Source organism: Pteropus vampyrus, unplaced genomic scaffold (assembly GCF_000151845.1).
Source record: "Pteropus vampyrus isolate Shadow unplaced genomic scaffold, Pvam_2.0 Scaffold143, whole genome shotgun sequence".
Classification (NCBI taxonomy): Eukaryota; Metazoa; Chordata; class Mammalia; order Chiroptera; family Pteropodidae; genus Pteropus; species Pteropus vampyrus.
Genome location: NW_011888924.1, coordinates 256073 through 272102, shown reverse-complemented (window position 1 = coordinate 272102; position 16030 = coordinate 256073). Strand labels below are relative to the sequence as shown.

Here is a 16030-nt window from a genome sequence, read left to right as displayed (position 1 = left end):
GTGTGAAAATTTTATGAAATTCAAATTTCAGTGGCCATAAATAAACATTTATTGAACCGGCCAGGATCATTTCTTTACACATTGTCTGTGGCTGCTTTTCCACTACTTCAGCAGAGTTGAGTACTTGTGACGGAGCCCATGTGGCCCGCAGAGCCTTAAATATTTACTACCTGAACCTCTACAGGAAGTTTCCCCAGTCCTGGCATGCAGTCTGTGCTCTTACTTAGAGGGCAGAACATTTTTTAGGACTAGTGTGTAGCTGAATATAGACAGTCTGAACTGTTCTCATTTATTACTTTTGATAGGCTTAGCTATTACTCTGTGGCTACTGTGATATCATTTCTTTCAGATATTTTTTCATTGATGAAATGATTAAGTTCAAAAAATAGTTCTTAGAAATGTTTGTCGATAGTAGAGCTAAAAGATTAATATATATTTTAAATCGATTTTAAATTCTCAACATTTTCAGAGAAATGAATATGGGTTGAGAGGTCTTCCAGGTGCTAATAACAAACACATGTTGTAAAGGAATTTCGAGACCCCGTTTCTCCTTCTAGTTCATGTAGCTCATACAATGGTGATCATAGAATGAGTTGTATTTGTAACTCTAATTGGATCAAATAATGAATGCTGATGTGTCAATAAAAACACTAACCAGTCTCTTTAAATAAAAAAGCTATACATTTATTGCAAATCTAGAAGTACCAGAATGTCCCTCGTACAGAACAAATCAGCAATCCTGTTTTAATTTTCTTCCAAACATTTAAAACCTTGATTATTGACTTACTGAAATCGGCATACATTTTTTTCATGCAGTTAACAAAATGGACATAGAGCAAGCAGATCGCTCAGAAATCAGCTATAAATTAAAGTGTATCGAACATTCATAGTAAAAGTTTCGTAAAGTGCTGAAGTCATTAAGTCTGCAAAGCTGCCACAAGCTCAAGCAGTGACAGAGATCTGCTACATCCACCTTGTTTCAGGTGTCTTTTTTCGATGCACACTGTCATTTCCTGTCCCACCCTCCCCAAAGGTTTACAGATTGTCCTATTTCTATGGCTGATGAAATGCTATACAGAGTATAGCAGGTGGTGTTGAACTATGCCACTTTCATTTCAGTGCAGAGAAATATTCAAGCTTTGTGTGCCTTTAACCAAACTAGGCTTGCTAATTGTTTCCCCCTGAGTTGTCATAAATTAACAGTAAAGAGGAATAAGGACGAAGCAGTGAGCAGTGACCATCATCCGTGGAGTGAGATTCAGTACGTAGAAGTAGCCCACCTGTGATCCTCACACTTGCCCTCTTTACAGAAAATTGCTAAAATGAGAAATACTATATATGTAGTGTAACTCTAAAAAAAACAATGACAGTTAACCTGAAAACTCTGGCAACTTAGAACAGTCAAAGTTTATTGAAGATGTAAATTGTAACTTGTAACTCGTGATGGTAAAATGAATGTCCCGCTGCCCATGTGAAATGCAGAAACGCTAAACAGTTCAACGAAATATAATTCTGATCCAAGAAGATCTTCAAGTATTCTTAGGGGACAAATCAGATTCTTTTAAAATGCTAAGGCAATTTTCTCTTCATTATTTTTTCCCCCCTGTAAGTAGCACATGTTGTCTTTAATCAGACTGAAGAATCATTACAACTTGGCCTTGTATAAGAAGAACTTTACAAGAAGTATTCTCTGAGGCAGGCATTGAAGGGTTGCAGAAAGGAGGTAAAAATGCTGCTTATGTCCAAGATTATATTTCTTTTGATTACACTAATATTCCAAGAATAACTTAATAATAAATAGTGGTTTAAATTAAAGACACTACAATCACATCTTTTTGAATAATTAAAAGCAACAGGAAACACATTTTTGAATGCCATTCTGTAAATTCTGTATGAAATATTCTGGTAATGACTGGCCATAAAAAGGAGTTGGAATCTTCACATTCATGAGTTTCAAGTATATATATATATGTGTGTGTGTATATATATATGTATGTATATACACACACATATATGTATGTATACATATACGTATATGTGTATATATACACACACACATATATATACACACACACATATGTATATATATATGTAAATTTCCACTTCTTAGAAAAATGTTTGGTCTTAAAATGAACTTCATTTCCATTGAATACTTGGAAAATTAAGAGACTATAATTTTATAATGGAAACCTCATATTATTCAAAGGGTTTTGAACAATTTCAACATATTTCTGAAAATGAGAAATTTTAAAAGTGACTTAAGATTTTTTTTTTTTTTGAACGGTCAGTTATATTCAATGACTTGGGCTAGAGGTTGCTTTACAAGGTAGTAGGTTATCACATGTGAGAGCTCTTAAAACCACTTTGCCAAGTCACATCACTATTTTCAAATTAGAATGTGAACCACAGTCCTTCTATGTATTTTTGTATCGCTACTGAATACAGCCAGATTGATGTATGGAAGAGCAGTTGTTTTGGCTTAAAAAAAAAAAAAAGCGAAACAGAAAACTTAAAATAAAAAGATGTTGGTAGCAGTGTTCACATATGCATTCCCTTTAAAATGTCTTTTTCAAAGTGGGTAGAGTAGTTAGCCCCCCTAGACCACTATGTCCCCTGTCGCCCACCATCCCCCACAAACCAGCCAACACGGTGGCCGATGTTACATGAAAGCCTGTCATACTGACTCCATTTTCACAGGAACTTTATTCTCATTTTTCCCAAGGTCCATTTCAAGAAAGTCTTCAGGTATGTCTTGTAAAGCTCTCCCACGGTAACTCTCTGCCTTTGCTTCATCTGCGTGATGCTGCTGCTGGCACAGTCCCTTTTTACACGGTCTCACAAGTGCGAGGCACACTGCGGCCAAAGACATACCAGCTGCGCAGGAGTAGAAGGCTCTGCTGTATATCTTACTGTGGTCCACCAGCAGACCTGGGAGAAAGCATTCACATCTGTTAGCAGCATGGACACACACCCTTCTCACCCAGGCGCCCCTCAAACTCAGAAGCTTCTCAGTTTCTTTGTCTTCTTTGTCTTATCTTGTTTCTCTAAAGAAAAAAGAGTGTTGAAGCTCAGAATCTTTTCTAGACCGGGGAGAAGAGATAAGTCAGACATACAACATGCTGTTCGCACCGAGAAAATTGTCACTAAAATGTCTTCATGGGCTCATGTGTCCCAAGAGAGACTCTAAATCAGGGGACAATTGGGTGCATGCTTCTTTGAAAAGGTAATATTTTTGAGAGAGGAAAGATCTCTATTATTTTCACTCAAGTTCATTTCAGGTGTCTTTTAACACGGGGTAAGATTTCTAGTCACAGTAACTGTAGGGACCTGTTTCAGGTCTAAGATATGAAACATGCCCATGCCCTTGCTACAAGGAAATATTCTGTAGTCATCAACTGAGGAAACTCAGAGTGCTGCTCTGTGCTCAGTTCCCTAACACCCTTCCTAAGAAGGGAAGGTGACTTACAGAAGTCCCTGAGTTCTGTAGTTCCAAAGTCAGAGGGTAATGACGTCATTAATCCATGGGACCCGCTCTACCACTTACTAGGCAAGATGGTAGGAAAAGCCTGGGCAGCTCGGACTGCAGACACAGGTTCTGTTCTGACTAGTCACCGATTGATCATATGACTACCGGCTTACATTCTTTGACTTCTGATTTCCTCGTATTTAAATCAAGAGAGCTGTAATTCTGCCAGCTCTCTAATTAAATGTAAAAATCGATAAATATTTTTATTAGACTCGAACAGGAAGCTAGCACTATTAATGAAGGAATAGTAAACATTATGAATGATATAATCTAAATTACAATGCCTCCTTGATAATATGAGCTCCATTGACATCCTGCAAAGCTATCCCCAGTCTTCCTTAACATTTTGGCCCTAAACAGTGTCATCTTAACTAATATGGTTCAGGTCCAGAAATGCTACAGATGTCGCACGTGTCCAACTCTAAATTTAAAAAGTGGGTGCGGAGGGGATAATTGACAGGATTTTATGTATTTAAATTACCTGCGAGGGGAGGTCCAGCCAGGGCTGCTATGCTCTGAATGAAGACGTAGACTCCAGCAGCAGAGGACATCTTCTCAATTCCCACGACATCATCTTCAGCAAGCAGCGGAATGTGGGTACCGCATACTGTTCCAACCATAACACCGAAAAATATGCTACAGGACATCAGACCCCAGAATTCAGTAGCAAAAGTAAAGGCAAACAGAGACACGGTCAGTAACGTAACGCAGATGAGCTCAATGTAGATCTTACGAATGGGCTGTCTGTTGAAGACCAAACCAGCTCCGATTCTTCCGAAAACTTCAGCAATTGCCATTGTAGATAATAAAAAAGCAGCTTGGTCCTCTTCAATGCCCAGACTGACGCCCAAGGGAATGATGTATAAGGAAGGTGCAAAGAATCCCAATGTGGCAAAGAGACCAAATAGTGCATAGCAAATGAAGCTTTTCTCTTTCAAGATCGAGAAGTCCAATAATGGGACTTTCCCATCCTTTTGCTTGGAGCTGGTCTCCTGGACCTGTTGCTGCACGTCGGCCTTTGGCTCCAGCTCCACGTTACCCTGACTAGGCACATTTTTAGGTGAGGTAGTTAGTTCTACTCCTGAGTCAATGGAGTCTATCGAGGTCCGCGTTTTCTCATTTTCAAGTATATACTGTACTTCTTTCGGATTTTCCTGTCTAGTTATTTTCGGTGACCCGGGTCCTCTGATTATAATTGGTCTCAGCAATGCCCCACAGATGACGATGTTTAACTGTAGTAGGCCCACGAGGAGGAGACTGTACCTCCAGCCAATGTTCTCCTTCAGGGCTGTGAACGCTTGGATAGACAGGAGAGGGGGAGACATAACACGTAAGATCAGAGATGGAGACAAGACCCGGGAGAAAATATTGAGTAGAACTGGGGACTTAGATTTAGTACGAATTTTTTAAAAAATCGGCTCGTCAGTGTGAATGCAGTCACCCTGTACTATCCTTTATTCTAGGTTTTGGTGCTTGTGGGAGAAATAAGGAGAAAATGTGCATAATGATTATTATAGACGAAACAAAAGTTTTCATCCCAGGTCTCCAAAGAGCTCTGGAGGGTTTATTTTTCCAAGTAGAGGCACAAGAAGTGACATAAATTTTTGAGCTACTTCAAGGTTTGGCAAACAGCAGCCTGCAGGCCAAATCCAATCCGTTGCCTGTTTTTGCTAATAAAGCTTGACTAGAACAGAGCCGCGTGCATTCACTGAGGTATCTACGGCTGCTTCTGTGCTGAACCACCTTCTGAGTAGTTGTGACAGAGACTTACAGTCACGAAGCCTAAAATATTTACTATCTGGCCTTTTAAAAATGGGATTCTCGACCTGAGGTAGAGCGTTATACAGTCAGTCTTTAGTAGTAATGGGTTAAGTACAAAATAAACTAAGACTCAAAGGTTCAGTGATTATCCCAGAATGAAATGATCCAGTTCTCTAGTTTCTGCTTTGTGGAATGTCCTTAACCCCCCGACTCATCCTCCTTCCTGTCAGTCGCTTGGGATCTAGGCTGCGGACCAGAGACAGACTGGAGGGATGGGCTAGACACCAGAACGGGGCCTTGCGGGGATGGCCAAAGGGATCGTGATGCTCCACAGCGAGAAGAGGATAATGCAGGCCCCACAAGGTCTTAAAGTATCTTCGCAATCATCGCAAAAGGTGCATTGATTTTCCATAGAACTTGATTTTACTATATCTAATTCCTGGAGCACTGACAGTCAGGTATGAGAGACATGGTAACTTGGTTACTCAGAAGACAGGCTTCACGAGACAGCCCCACATTCTTGGTCGGGGTCGGGGGGTCCACTTGCTTTTGTAGCATATACTCTGCTCACACCTCGTTTCCCCTCATTAATATGGAAAAGCTAGAATTGCAAAATATTTTAGGCTTGGGTATTTCAGAGTGCTTTACACTCATCTGGCAATAATGGGTCTTTCTTTTTTTCTAATTTTTCTTGAGTCCTTTTAGGTGCCAGAGATATGCCTAGTTGTAGGGACCCAACTGATCAAGATGCATTTTCTAACCTTTGGGCACTCAGACCACTGATTCTCCCCTTAACATTCGGTTCCGAAAAATTGGAAACCAACAGAAAACTGAAAAGAATGACTCCACATGCCTGCCTGTACTTCACCTAAATTCAACAATTAACATTTCCCCTGTCTCTCTGCTGGATCTTTCTGTTTATATGCACCAATACATTTTTCTGTACTGTCAGAAAACCTTCAGATATTATGACATGTCACTCCTAAATACTGCTACATGTATCTCCTTTGGACAAAGTATAATCCACTGACACATTCATCAAAAATGGCAGCGTAAGAAATGAAAATGGGTGTCCAAGGATATCTATGTACTACATGTTATGTAACTCACAAATTAAGTTAGAGAATTATACTAGAGATAAAAATTTCATTGTGAGATGACTCACACACAGGACACAACGACACCGACATTATGAGCACAATTTAAATGCACATTGAATATTGGCTCTCTGACAAAGGAGAGAAATGATAGTATGCAAAATCCCAAATCATTAAATTATTTATTTTGGAATGGCTGTTTCAAGCTTTACACTGAATTCGTGCCATGTATCTTCGTATTTGTGTCATGTCAGACTAGGAATAAAATATTTGAATTTCTACATGGGGGTTACGGAGGCTACACCCCAAATATGCCGGAGAAAACAAGGAAACAGGCAATGTATCCACTGCACACAGTCACAGTCATCCAGTAGCCGACTGTGGGCGAGTTAGTGCAGCAAGAATAGGAGTGGCTTCCCCAGTTCCACATTAGTGCATAGACTGTGATGGTTCACCTACCTGGAGCAAAAGCAAATATAGCAAAACATTCTCCTGTAGAAGCAACGGCAGTGACCACAGAGCGCCTTTTGTCAAAGTACTGAGATAGAATGGTGACAGTTGGGAGAAAACTAAAGCAGTATCCCAAACCTGTGAAAGTCAAAAAGAACAGTGAGAACCACGCACTGACTGACATCAGAAAGGTGCATTCGAAGATCTGGGAGTTTTGTGTTTATGTTTTAAATGATAAGTGCGGGGAGCCCAGTAATTCATTCTGGGAAAAGGTGCTGTAGCAAAGAAAAATGGGTTTCAATAGTGGTCTGGAGAAGCTGCAACCACTGTATTGGGATATTAGGAGGATAAAAACTGTTGTTGTTTTTTTTTTTTTGCTTCCTGTATTTTTTTCCAATGTCTGTAATTCACAGTGGACAGATTAGAGTTGGATATATGTTTTATATATAACACTTCTATTTGGAAATAAACAAGTTTGATATGTGCAGAAATATATGAAAAATTTTAAAGTGTGCAAAATTAATATACACACAGTCTGTCAGTAACACAAGAATTCCTTTAAAAGGACAAACAGTTTTCTCAGACTTCTAAGAATAAGTCCAGCACACAGCACACCCTATAGCTCAGGATCCTTGGACCCAGATTTGGGAATACTGGCTTAAAAACTGAGGTCTTGTGGAGATGGTGCATTTTGGTAGCTAATTATCATGAAAGAGAAGTTTTGCTTTCCTCATTGCTAAGTATTAAAATCGGATATACAATTTTGGGCATTGAGAACACATTCCAGTATCCCCTGGAGTCCATACAGCCCAGTTTACAAGCACAGCTCCAGGACACTATTCATTTTAAAGTAGAGAAAGAGAGAGAGAAATACACTTGGGTTTGAGCCCCTCCTTCTCCTTCCTTGTCCTTCTAATAAAGTCTCTGGAGAATTTTCGAGCCCAGGAGAAACACTTACCAGAGATGATGCCAATCGCGATGTACATGTGGTAAACCTCACGAGCGAAGGAGGCCACCACCATTCCCGTGGTGACGAGCAGTCCTCCCGCCATCACCACCAGGCGGTGTCCAAAACGGTTGCTCAGGACAGTGGAGAGGGGAGCTGCATTAAAAGAGCATAACGTGACATGTTCATGCCTGGAGGTGTAAGTGTTCCTAAGACTCGTTCTTTAAAGTCTCGAACGTGGAAAGATGATGGATAATGCATAACACGTAAGAATTGGCTTTAATAAGATTTCTTCTCATAAGTCTTGAACACGTACAAGACTTATGTACACTATATGTACACTGGATGATATACACTATATAGTACAGTTTTATGCAGTGATACTTAAGTCAGTCAGGAATTACAGTTTTCCCTTGAACAACGTGGGTTTGAACTTGGCAGGTCCACTTATACTCAAATTTTTAAAAATACAGATACAGTCGATGCTCCTTATCCTCAGGTTTTGCACCTGCAGATTCAGGCATCCACAGATGGAAAACTGTATTTTCGATGCGTGGTTGGGAGCCCATGGATGTGGAGGGCTGGCTGTGAGCATTGATCTATGACATTTTATATAAGGGACTTGAACATCCATGGATTTTGTATCTGTTGGTGTCTTGGAACCAATCTCCCATAAATACCAAGGGATGACATTGTAGTTAAGCTTTTGGGGAGTCAAAAGTTGTACATGGATTTTTGACTGCATCAGGAGGTTGGCACCCTTAACCCCCACATTGTTCAGTGGTTGGCTGTATTTTAGTACTCGTTTAAATATATTCTTCGGGCTCCTTAAAGAGAGAGCCAAAGTAATTGTGTAATTCTGTAAAACTCATATCTATATTTTTAAAAGGTTTTGACTCACCATAGCACCTAGAAAATTAGATATGCACTTAATTTATGTCATTCTATGATGAAAATGGGCTTTCCTATGATTGTGTAAATGATTTTTTTCTATACTCACTGCTTTGGATTCTTTTTTAAAATCCCATTTAGGGTCAAATTCTAGCTTCGTTCCATTTGACTTTCAAAAATTGATATAAAATCATAGTGAATTCTCAGTTATGCACACCAAATGAAGCATAGCGATGGGACAGAAAAATCAAGAGTGGCTGATGAATCATGATGTGCATAGCTTCTGTCTTTCATGTAGCCACATTTTCATGTTTCCAACCTAAGCATGTTTTCGTAACACCAGGGCCTAGTATGCCAAGTACTTCTGATGTTGTTTCTTTAGAAAATGACTCCATCCCCCACAGAACTAGGAGATACTGCAGTCCTCAGCGTCCTAGGAATGTGCATATAGTAGGTGTTTAATAGATACACTTTAAATCAAAGGCAGTCAAAGCTGGCAAATAGGCTTTTATTTTCTCTCTTCAGCTCCCCTTTCTCTTGACATCCTCAACCCCCGAAAACCATATGATTTGAGGCTAGAAAGTACCAGAGATCATAGAGGAAATGCATTGCATACACAGTGCATACCGTCCATTACACAGTTAGGCAAATTAAAAGAGGCGTGTGCTTATGTTACGTTTAAGCTGAGCGCTGTACTAACCTGTAAATGTTAATATGAACACACATATCGATATTATCCATGAGATCCTGCTATTAGATTCATCAAAACTGTCCATTAAGTCATTAAAGAAGACACCAAAGGACTTGATGACACCAAAGGTGAAGACTTCCACGAAGAAAAAAGACACAGCTACTGCCCAGCCCCATCCTCCATCAGGCACTTGAGTATAAACACTGGCCCTGGTACAAAGCTGTGATTTCTTTTCGGTCATTCTTAATCTGAAAGAAAAAGTTAAAAAAATTTAGACCAGCAATAGCATGAGGGTTTATGATTCTGATACCTTTAGCGAACATCAGATAAGAGCTACTTACATTTCTTGGGTTGATGAATATATAAATTATGCTCAGTCCATATAAAGTCTTTGGATAATGTATTTAATATGTGTGTGTGTGTGTGTGTGTGTGTGTGTGTGTATAAAATTGGTATTTGTGTGTATGTGTATGTATATTTATATTGTACATAGAGCCTCCAAAGAATTTGGAAGTAAGACAGTCAAACTGTGACAGTTAAATGGGGAAATGAAAAAGAAAACATCAGGCATCAGGACAGATACTTAGATGCAGTTTGAAGGACAAAAAATGGCCAATAGACCAAGCATCAGTGAAGACTTTGAACTCAAAGACAAGCTTGGTAAAGGAAGATTGAAGTGAGCAGAGGAATGCTGATCAGAAATGAAACCTAGAAAAAGGTAGGCGAAGAGAGAAACGTTGACAGTATTCTGCCACCTTTCACGGAGTGAATGCTTGAGACACCCTGTGCACCTTGTGGCTCTGGCCATCCAGATCATCCACTTGCCTCTCCTTGATCCCGTTTTCCACTTAGTCAGCAACATTCTGATTATGATCTGGTGTCCTTTGTGGATGTACCTACATGGACAGAATGTAAGACCACAACCCAACTGTGGGAATTGTCTTCTAGGAGTTTGTTTGGCATGAGTAAGTTCTCAAAGCTGATCACCAGCTGCTGTGTTAGCAACTGAATTTTCATGCACACAGGGACTACAACGAGAAGGCAGTGCCCAAATAAGGCACCACTGACTTGTGGGGTCTGGGCAGCCAGTTAACTTAACCAAGTTACCCCTGACCTACTAAGCTTTCCATTCAAACTGTAACAAACATCAGAACGAGCAGATCTGTACCATTACACAACCAAGTAAGAGGAAACACCACATTTAACATGGAGGGAGGCTGGTTTAAGTCTTCTGCATTGGGCTCTCATATGTGAACTGTTGTTTTCAAAGGCTCTGCAGTTACATATACTTTTGAAACAGGGATGTGTGGTTTTAGTCCAACCGAAAATTAGCACATTATTATAGGTACTAATAGTCCATGGTCTTAAGGTCTTAATGGCAATCCACCAGGAGTTTAAAAGTCTCTATAGTTATAGTTGTATACAAGTGAATTTTCAGGTTGTCTGTGTGTCCTTAGCCGTTTGAGTTCTATTCAAGTACTAAGGCAGGTTTTATTGATAATAAAGGCAATTGAAAATGAACGGGGCGCAACCTCGTTTATCAAGTAGACTTGCCAATTTCTGGTATCAGGATCTAATATTCTGAATTTACTCTATAAATCTTAAAAAGCAGCAAATCTGACCCAAAGTTTTATCATTCATCCTACTGATAATACCATTCCCACAGTAGCCTAGTACTTTGAAAGAATTATATGTTTATTTTTTACCCTATTGCTGTTAAGTATTTGGTTAAGTAAAAACAGGGACTAAGATGCTTTAAGAAGCTTAAGTTCTCTGCAGCAAAGGCATTTGCTGTTCAATGTGTGTCCATGTGTCATTTGTGAGAGCAAATGGGAAGATGGGAAGGGAGTAAACAGCTCATGATATAAGCTGAGCAGCTACAGAAAAGTTGTTAGTAGTGTTACCCAACCCGGAAAGCAACTGACTTAAGATGGGAACCCCGAGCCTTCCAGCAAATGAGGTTTTCACAACACCACTCCTTCAGAGATTTTTAGAATTCACTCAGAGATAGGCTGGAGCAGGAGTGACGAAGTTACTGGACTTGAGATTTAGAAAACAAAATACTTACATATAAACATACAAATGTACAGACAGACGGACAGATATAACTTGCCAGAGTTGGCTTTAGAATAGTGTTCATCCCCAGGGAGGGTGCGGGAGGGAAGGAAGGGAGGTGGTGGGGGGCGGCCTACAGCCCAGGTCCTCAGCCCTCACCCTTTCCACCTCATTCCACTCCCAGGCCAGCAGATTGAGCTTTTCCTTGGGAAGCCATGACTCCTTACAAGTCTCAACTGATTCCTCATGTCCAGTACGATTAATCTTTCTGAAATGCCCCCTTGTCGTGACATTTTTTTTTTTTTTTTTTTTTTTTTTTTCTCTCAAGGAAGAACCAGAGTTCTGCAGTGGCTTTTCTCTTTCTGAGGGTAAAACCAACTGATGGACTTGACTTCCCATGTCCTTCATCAGTGAACCTCAAGCTATCTTTGTAGCCTTCTTTCTTCCTGTTCTAAGACTTGACTTGCCTGCCAAGGCCGAAATGAACTCCTCCTTGCCCTCCAGGCTCGAACTACCTTGCCCGTGGCCATGCCCTTTTCTCCTCCTAGAGGGCTGGATGCCCTCTCTTTAGCTGGTATGTTTAAGGTCAGGTACCATCAAAATTCATCTTCACTGATGCTTCTTCTGATGGCCCAATCTAAGGAGCTTTCTTCATGTGACAGGTATCATTAAATAATGGGGTACTGACTACTTTTATGCGTCTGTCTGTGGTCAGTTAAATTATAAGCTCACGGAAAACAATATCTGGAGCTTATATCTCTTGCACGTCCACTGCCCCCCAATACCTCGCATGCAGCTCCCCCCCTGGCAACAAAAATGCTTATTCCCAGTGCTAGGCCCTATGCTAGGCACTGGGAATAGTATAGTGAAAAGACAGAGAGATGGTTTCTGCCTTCATAGACTTAAATGTTTGATGATAGTGATAAGGAACCTGAGATGGAAATGCATCATATTTAAAACCATTTGGGGGGGGGGGGGGAAGAAGAGGGGAGGTAGATGGAATGGGGGGGGCAGTGAGGATAAAAATACAAAATAAAATAAAAACATTCAGCCCCGTCCTTCTAGTGCTTAGCACATTTCTGACGAGCAGGACTAAGTGGCTAAATCCAAGGCCACATTGGCACAATCGTCCTAACCCAAAAGGGTGCCCATGAATCTTAGAGTCTTAACAGAGGGCTCAGGACCAAGCAGAATAATAACATACCAGGATAAAATTGATGAAGGCCCCACAGGGACAAACTGAATATCCCTCCAGCCTAAAATCACTGCAGGATCAAGACACAGAATCTTTGTTGGTGTAGGCCTGGATTCTAGTTTTATATGAGACGAGTTTACATACCCATCATCAGAAGGCTCTGTGGCAGGACAACTTGTCAGCTCTGGTGCTGGGTGCCCATCCCATTTTCTTTGTCTGTTACGATCAGCGGTTTCCACATGCATAATGGGTGGGATTAGGATCAACCTGGAGCCCTAGAATGAGGTTGGAATTACAGGATGTTAAAGCTGAAAGGAATCTGGAGCTCATCTTGTTCATTTCCTCATTGTAAAATCCTACTCGTTTTGCAAAATGAGGGACCTGAACCCCAGAGAGGTGAAGGGACTTGACAGAACTGCTCCGGAGTCAAATTTCCTGCCTCCAGGCCCTGCTGTATCAGCCCCCAGGACAGCATTTTAAAGATCAGGGAGTCTAAGGCCATGCTACCTTGAACAAGCCCGATTCCATCTTATCTCAGAAGGTAAGCAGGGTCGGGCCTGGTTAGTACTTGGATGGGAGACCACCTACGAAGACCAGGTGCTGTAGGCCTAAAAATAAAGGATTGGAAGCTGATAAGGTCCTTACATTCTGTGAGGTCAACCAAGGGTTGCGCCTAACAGAATAAATAAATAAATAAAATAAAAATAAAAAAAGACCAGGGAGGAGGGTGTTTTATATAGAGGTTGTGAGAAAACAATTATTTTCAAAAATAAAAGCTCTCTTGACTTCTGTGTGTACAGAGGTCTGTGACCTGTTTCACCAGTTATCTGTGTGACCTTGTGAAAGTCACCACACCTCTCTGGGCCTGAGTGCCTCATTACTCAAATCTGTCCTCACAGATTAGGCTCCATCCAGCCTTAACATTGAATACTTTTGTATTCAGCACTCAGTTTTATTACTCAGTCGATTCTTCAGACCAAAGCTGGTGGCCCAAGGAAACCAGGGAGCTAGGGACAAAGTGAACACGCTAGATGGGTTCTTGAAAATGTGGGTGAAAAGCGGCTGGATAGAAGATGGCAGCCTTTTGATTGCTCTACTGTTTACTTTCTGAGCCCTTTCTGGGTCTTCGATTACTTTGTGTTTTTTAAAATGTTGCTTTACCTCTGTGCTACTGTACTGAAGCTAGGTCCAAATATAACTGTCATCTGCAGTCTTAGGTTTTTTGGGGACAGAAATCTTCTTATTACCGGGAATACCATAAAGAAAGATGACCCCCCCACCCAGAACCATTTCTGCTATAAAGTTTACGCCTTTATTATCCTAAAGCATCCTGTGTGCTATTAACTTTAGCTTTGAAGATAAGACCACAGTATAGAATAATAATAGAATAACCTGGTTTCTAAAAATACTGGATGACGACTTCCGCATTTTGCATGTACAATCACACAGGGCAGGAACCTCCGGGGTAGTCAGCCACTCTTCCCTGACCATGTGCCTAGGAGAGCATTGGGCACGTGGTAGGTGCTCAATAGAAGTTTACTAAACAAAGTGTGAGTTGGGGTGCTCCTAACTGCTTTGTCCTTAGAACTCCGAGTTATCAAATGAGGAAGGCCCTGGGTGCAGAATAAATGCTGTCTTAGACTGGTCCCCTAACTTTCTCCCATTCATTCAGTAGGCCACCTGGCTTAATAAACTGTCAGCCTCTACGAAGCATGGAACTAAGGCCTGAGTTTTGAACTCAGTTCCTTAGAAGTCTCTACAGATTCCAGAATAGGGAAATGTCTGTCGGTTTTGGTTTTATGGTCATGCGAAGTCATCTGAAGAGAAGGGATATTAGTTGACTGTGTGGGGATCTAAGTGGTGAGGCAGGCCGAGTGACCCTGTGGCCTTGGGTGAATCACTCTGCTCGGGAATGGTCAGTGTCCTCAACAGGTTAACAAGAGAGTTGAACTGGATTCCGACAGTCTCAGATCCTTCCTATTCTAAGACTCTATAATTCTGTGATAGCCTTTGACCCTGACTTGCTCTAAGGTATAATATAATCTTTCTCGACCCATGTTGAGCCCTTTCTGGCAAAGCCTTTTTGTCTTTTTGAGGTCCTTGGGCATTATTTGTGGATTTGTTTACCACTCACTGGCTGCACAGTGTTGGGGAAACCACTTAATCTCTAATTCCATCATCTGTGAAAGCAGGGGCTAGACATGGCAGTCTGAAGGTTCTTTCAACTATAAAACTATGATTCTGAACCAGGCTTCTTGGTAGCCATCTGGTCTCTACCCTAATGTTCTTCCAAAGGAAGGCTAACAAAATACGCTGGGCAGTTGGTTTATCTCCTAAGAGCATTTAGTTGTCATAACCTTAAATAAATGTGTATTCTGTCAAGGCTCGTGAAGCGGCTATACCTGGGAATTTCAATATGATTACATTTGTTGAGAAGAGATTTGATCTGGGGCACGAAGAATGGATAAAATTATTATAGACCATCAGAGTGGTAGTCCAGTGTCAGTTCAGAGCAAAGTTCCAAATGCAAGCTTTGATGAAAATGGTGGTGGCTGCTGGTAGAAGCAGAGCCTAGGCAATACATTGCCAAAACCTCCATTCTTCTTAAAAGGCGTAGCCTGGATAACAGCTTTAGACAAGTTGTTTCTGGCCCCAGTGTCAAAATGGTTCTGTGTGACGTTCATTTGAATTCTCAAAAAAAAAAAAAAAAAAATCCCCAACCCTAACCTGGACGGCTGCCTCAGCAGCTCTGAATCACTGGATACAACGATTCACCCATTTTACAAGATCAAGATGTCGAAACCTGAGTCCCTAATTTAAGCATCCTCCTCAGGAGCTCCACTGAGAAAGCCCTTTTTCCGGAACCACAGAAGGAAAGCTCAGGTTTAGTTAGTGGTACTCGTTAATATAGAGGGGCTTTTACAATTGGCTGCATTGTTTATTGACGTACCGTGACTCTCCACCTTGGCCGCCTTTCCCTTAATTATGAGAAGAGGTTTTTCTGTATCCCCCGGGGGCAAGATGTATTGTCGAGTCCCCAAATGCTTTGGAATAGTGCTTGGGACATGGGGAGATGCAGCACTTGAGAGATTTCAGCATAAGCACTTGGTATTTTTTGCAAACAAGACACTCATCTTACTATGATTTGCAAAACAGTAAAATGACTGAGAAATCTCATTCGCAGGGTAGAAACCATATCTTTGGAGAAAGAGCTGACACAGAGTGTCTAACAGTGCAAACAAAACTAGCTTCCTGGCTGACAAGTTGTAATCGCTCTTCCCCAGTTGGCTCTGAGAGCTCTTTCTAAGACTAACGTCCCCAGTCCCCGTGTTTCGTGACATTTTATATGCCACCGCACAAACTCTCACCTGTCTTCTGGGGTGAGTGGGGATATAGCTTTAAAAAAAGAAAAAAAAAA

The 16030-nt window shown here is 41.0% G+C and overlaps 2 protein-coding genes and 1 pseudogene across 3 annotated transcripts in view; 2 read left to right on the top strand and 1 right to left on the bottom strand.

Annotated features, from left to right (window-relative positions):
* The window catches only part of ARSG (arylsulfatase G), a 92327-nt gene that overhangs the window by 5175 nt on the left and 71122 nt on the right, over positions 1-16030 (top strand). The gene's annotated exons all lie outside the window — the stretch shown is intronic.
* Positions 663-12895, bottom strand: SLC16A6 (solute carrier family 16 member 6). Of its 2 annotated transcripts, none has more exons than XM_011368494.2 (6): positions 12757-12895; positions 9372-9610; positions 7793-7936; positions 6844-6972; positions 4008-4823; positions 663-2928 (listed from the first exon to the last, which is right to left on the bottom strand). In XM_011368494.2, the coding sequence occupies exons 1-6, from the start codon at positions 12855-12857 to the stop codon at positions 2675-2677; spliced, it is 1683 nt and encodes a 560-aa protein (XP_011366796.1). In that variant the 5' UTR covers positions 12858-12895; the 3' UTR covers positions 663-2674. The 2 variants fall into 2 exon arrangements, with proteins under 2 accessions (XP_011366796.1, XP_011366798.1); XM_011368496.2 differs by having other exon boundaries at positions 2789-3044.
* LOC111744916 lies at positions 13103-13221 on the top strand (annotated as a pseudogene).

Bases quoted from the DNA above. Each gene is read 5' to 3' on its own strand.
- SLC16A6 (XM_011368494.2), bottom strand. From the start codon at position 12,857: ATGCATGTGGAAACCGCTGATCGTAACAGACAAAGAAAATGGGATGGG. The intron at 9,611-12,756 runs GTATGTAAACTC...TTTTTCTTTCAG, and splicing joins ACAGAGCCTTCTGATGATGG to ATTAAGAATGACCGAAAAGA. The intron at 2,929-4,007 runs GTAATTTAAATA...GCTTTCTCCCAG, and splicing joins GGCTGGACCTCCCCTCGCAG to GTCTGCTGGTGGACCACAGT.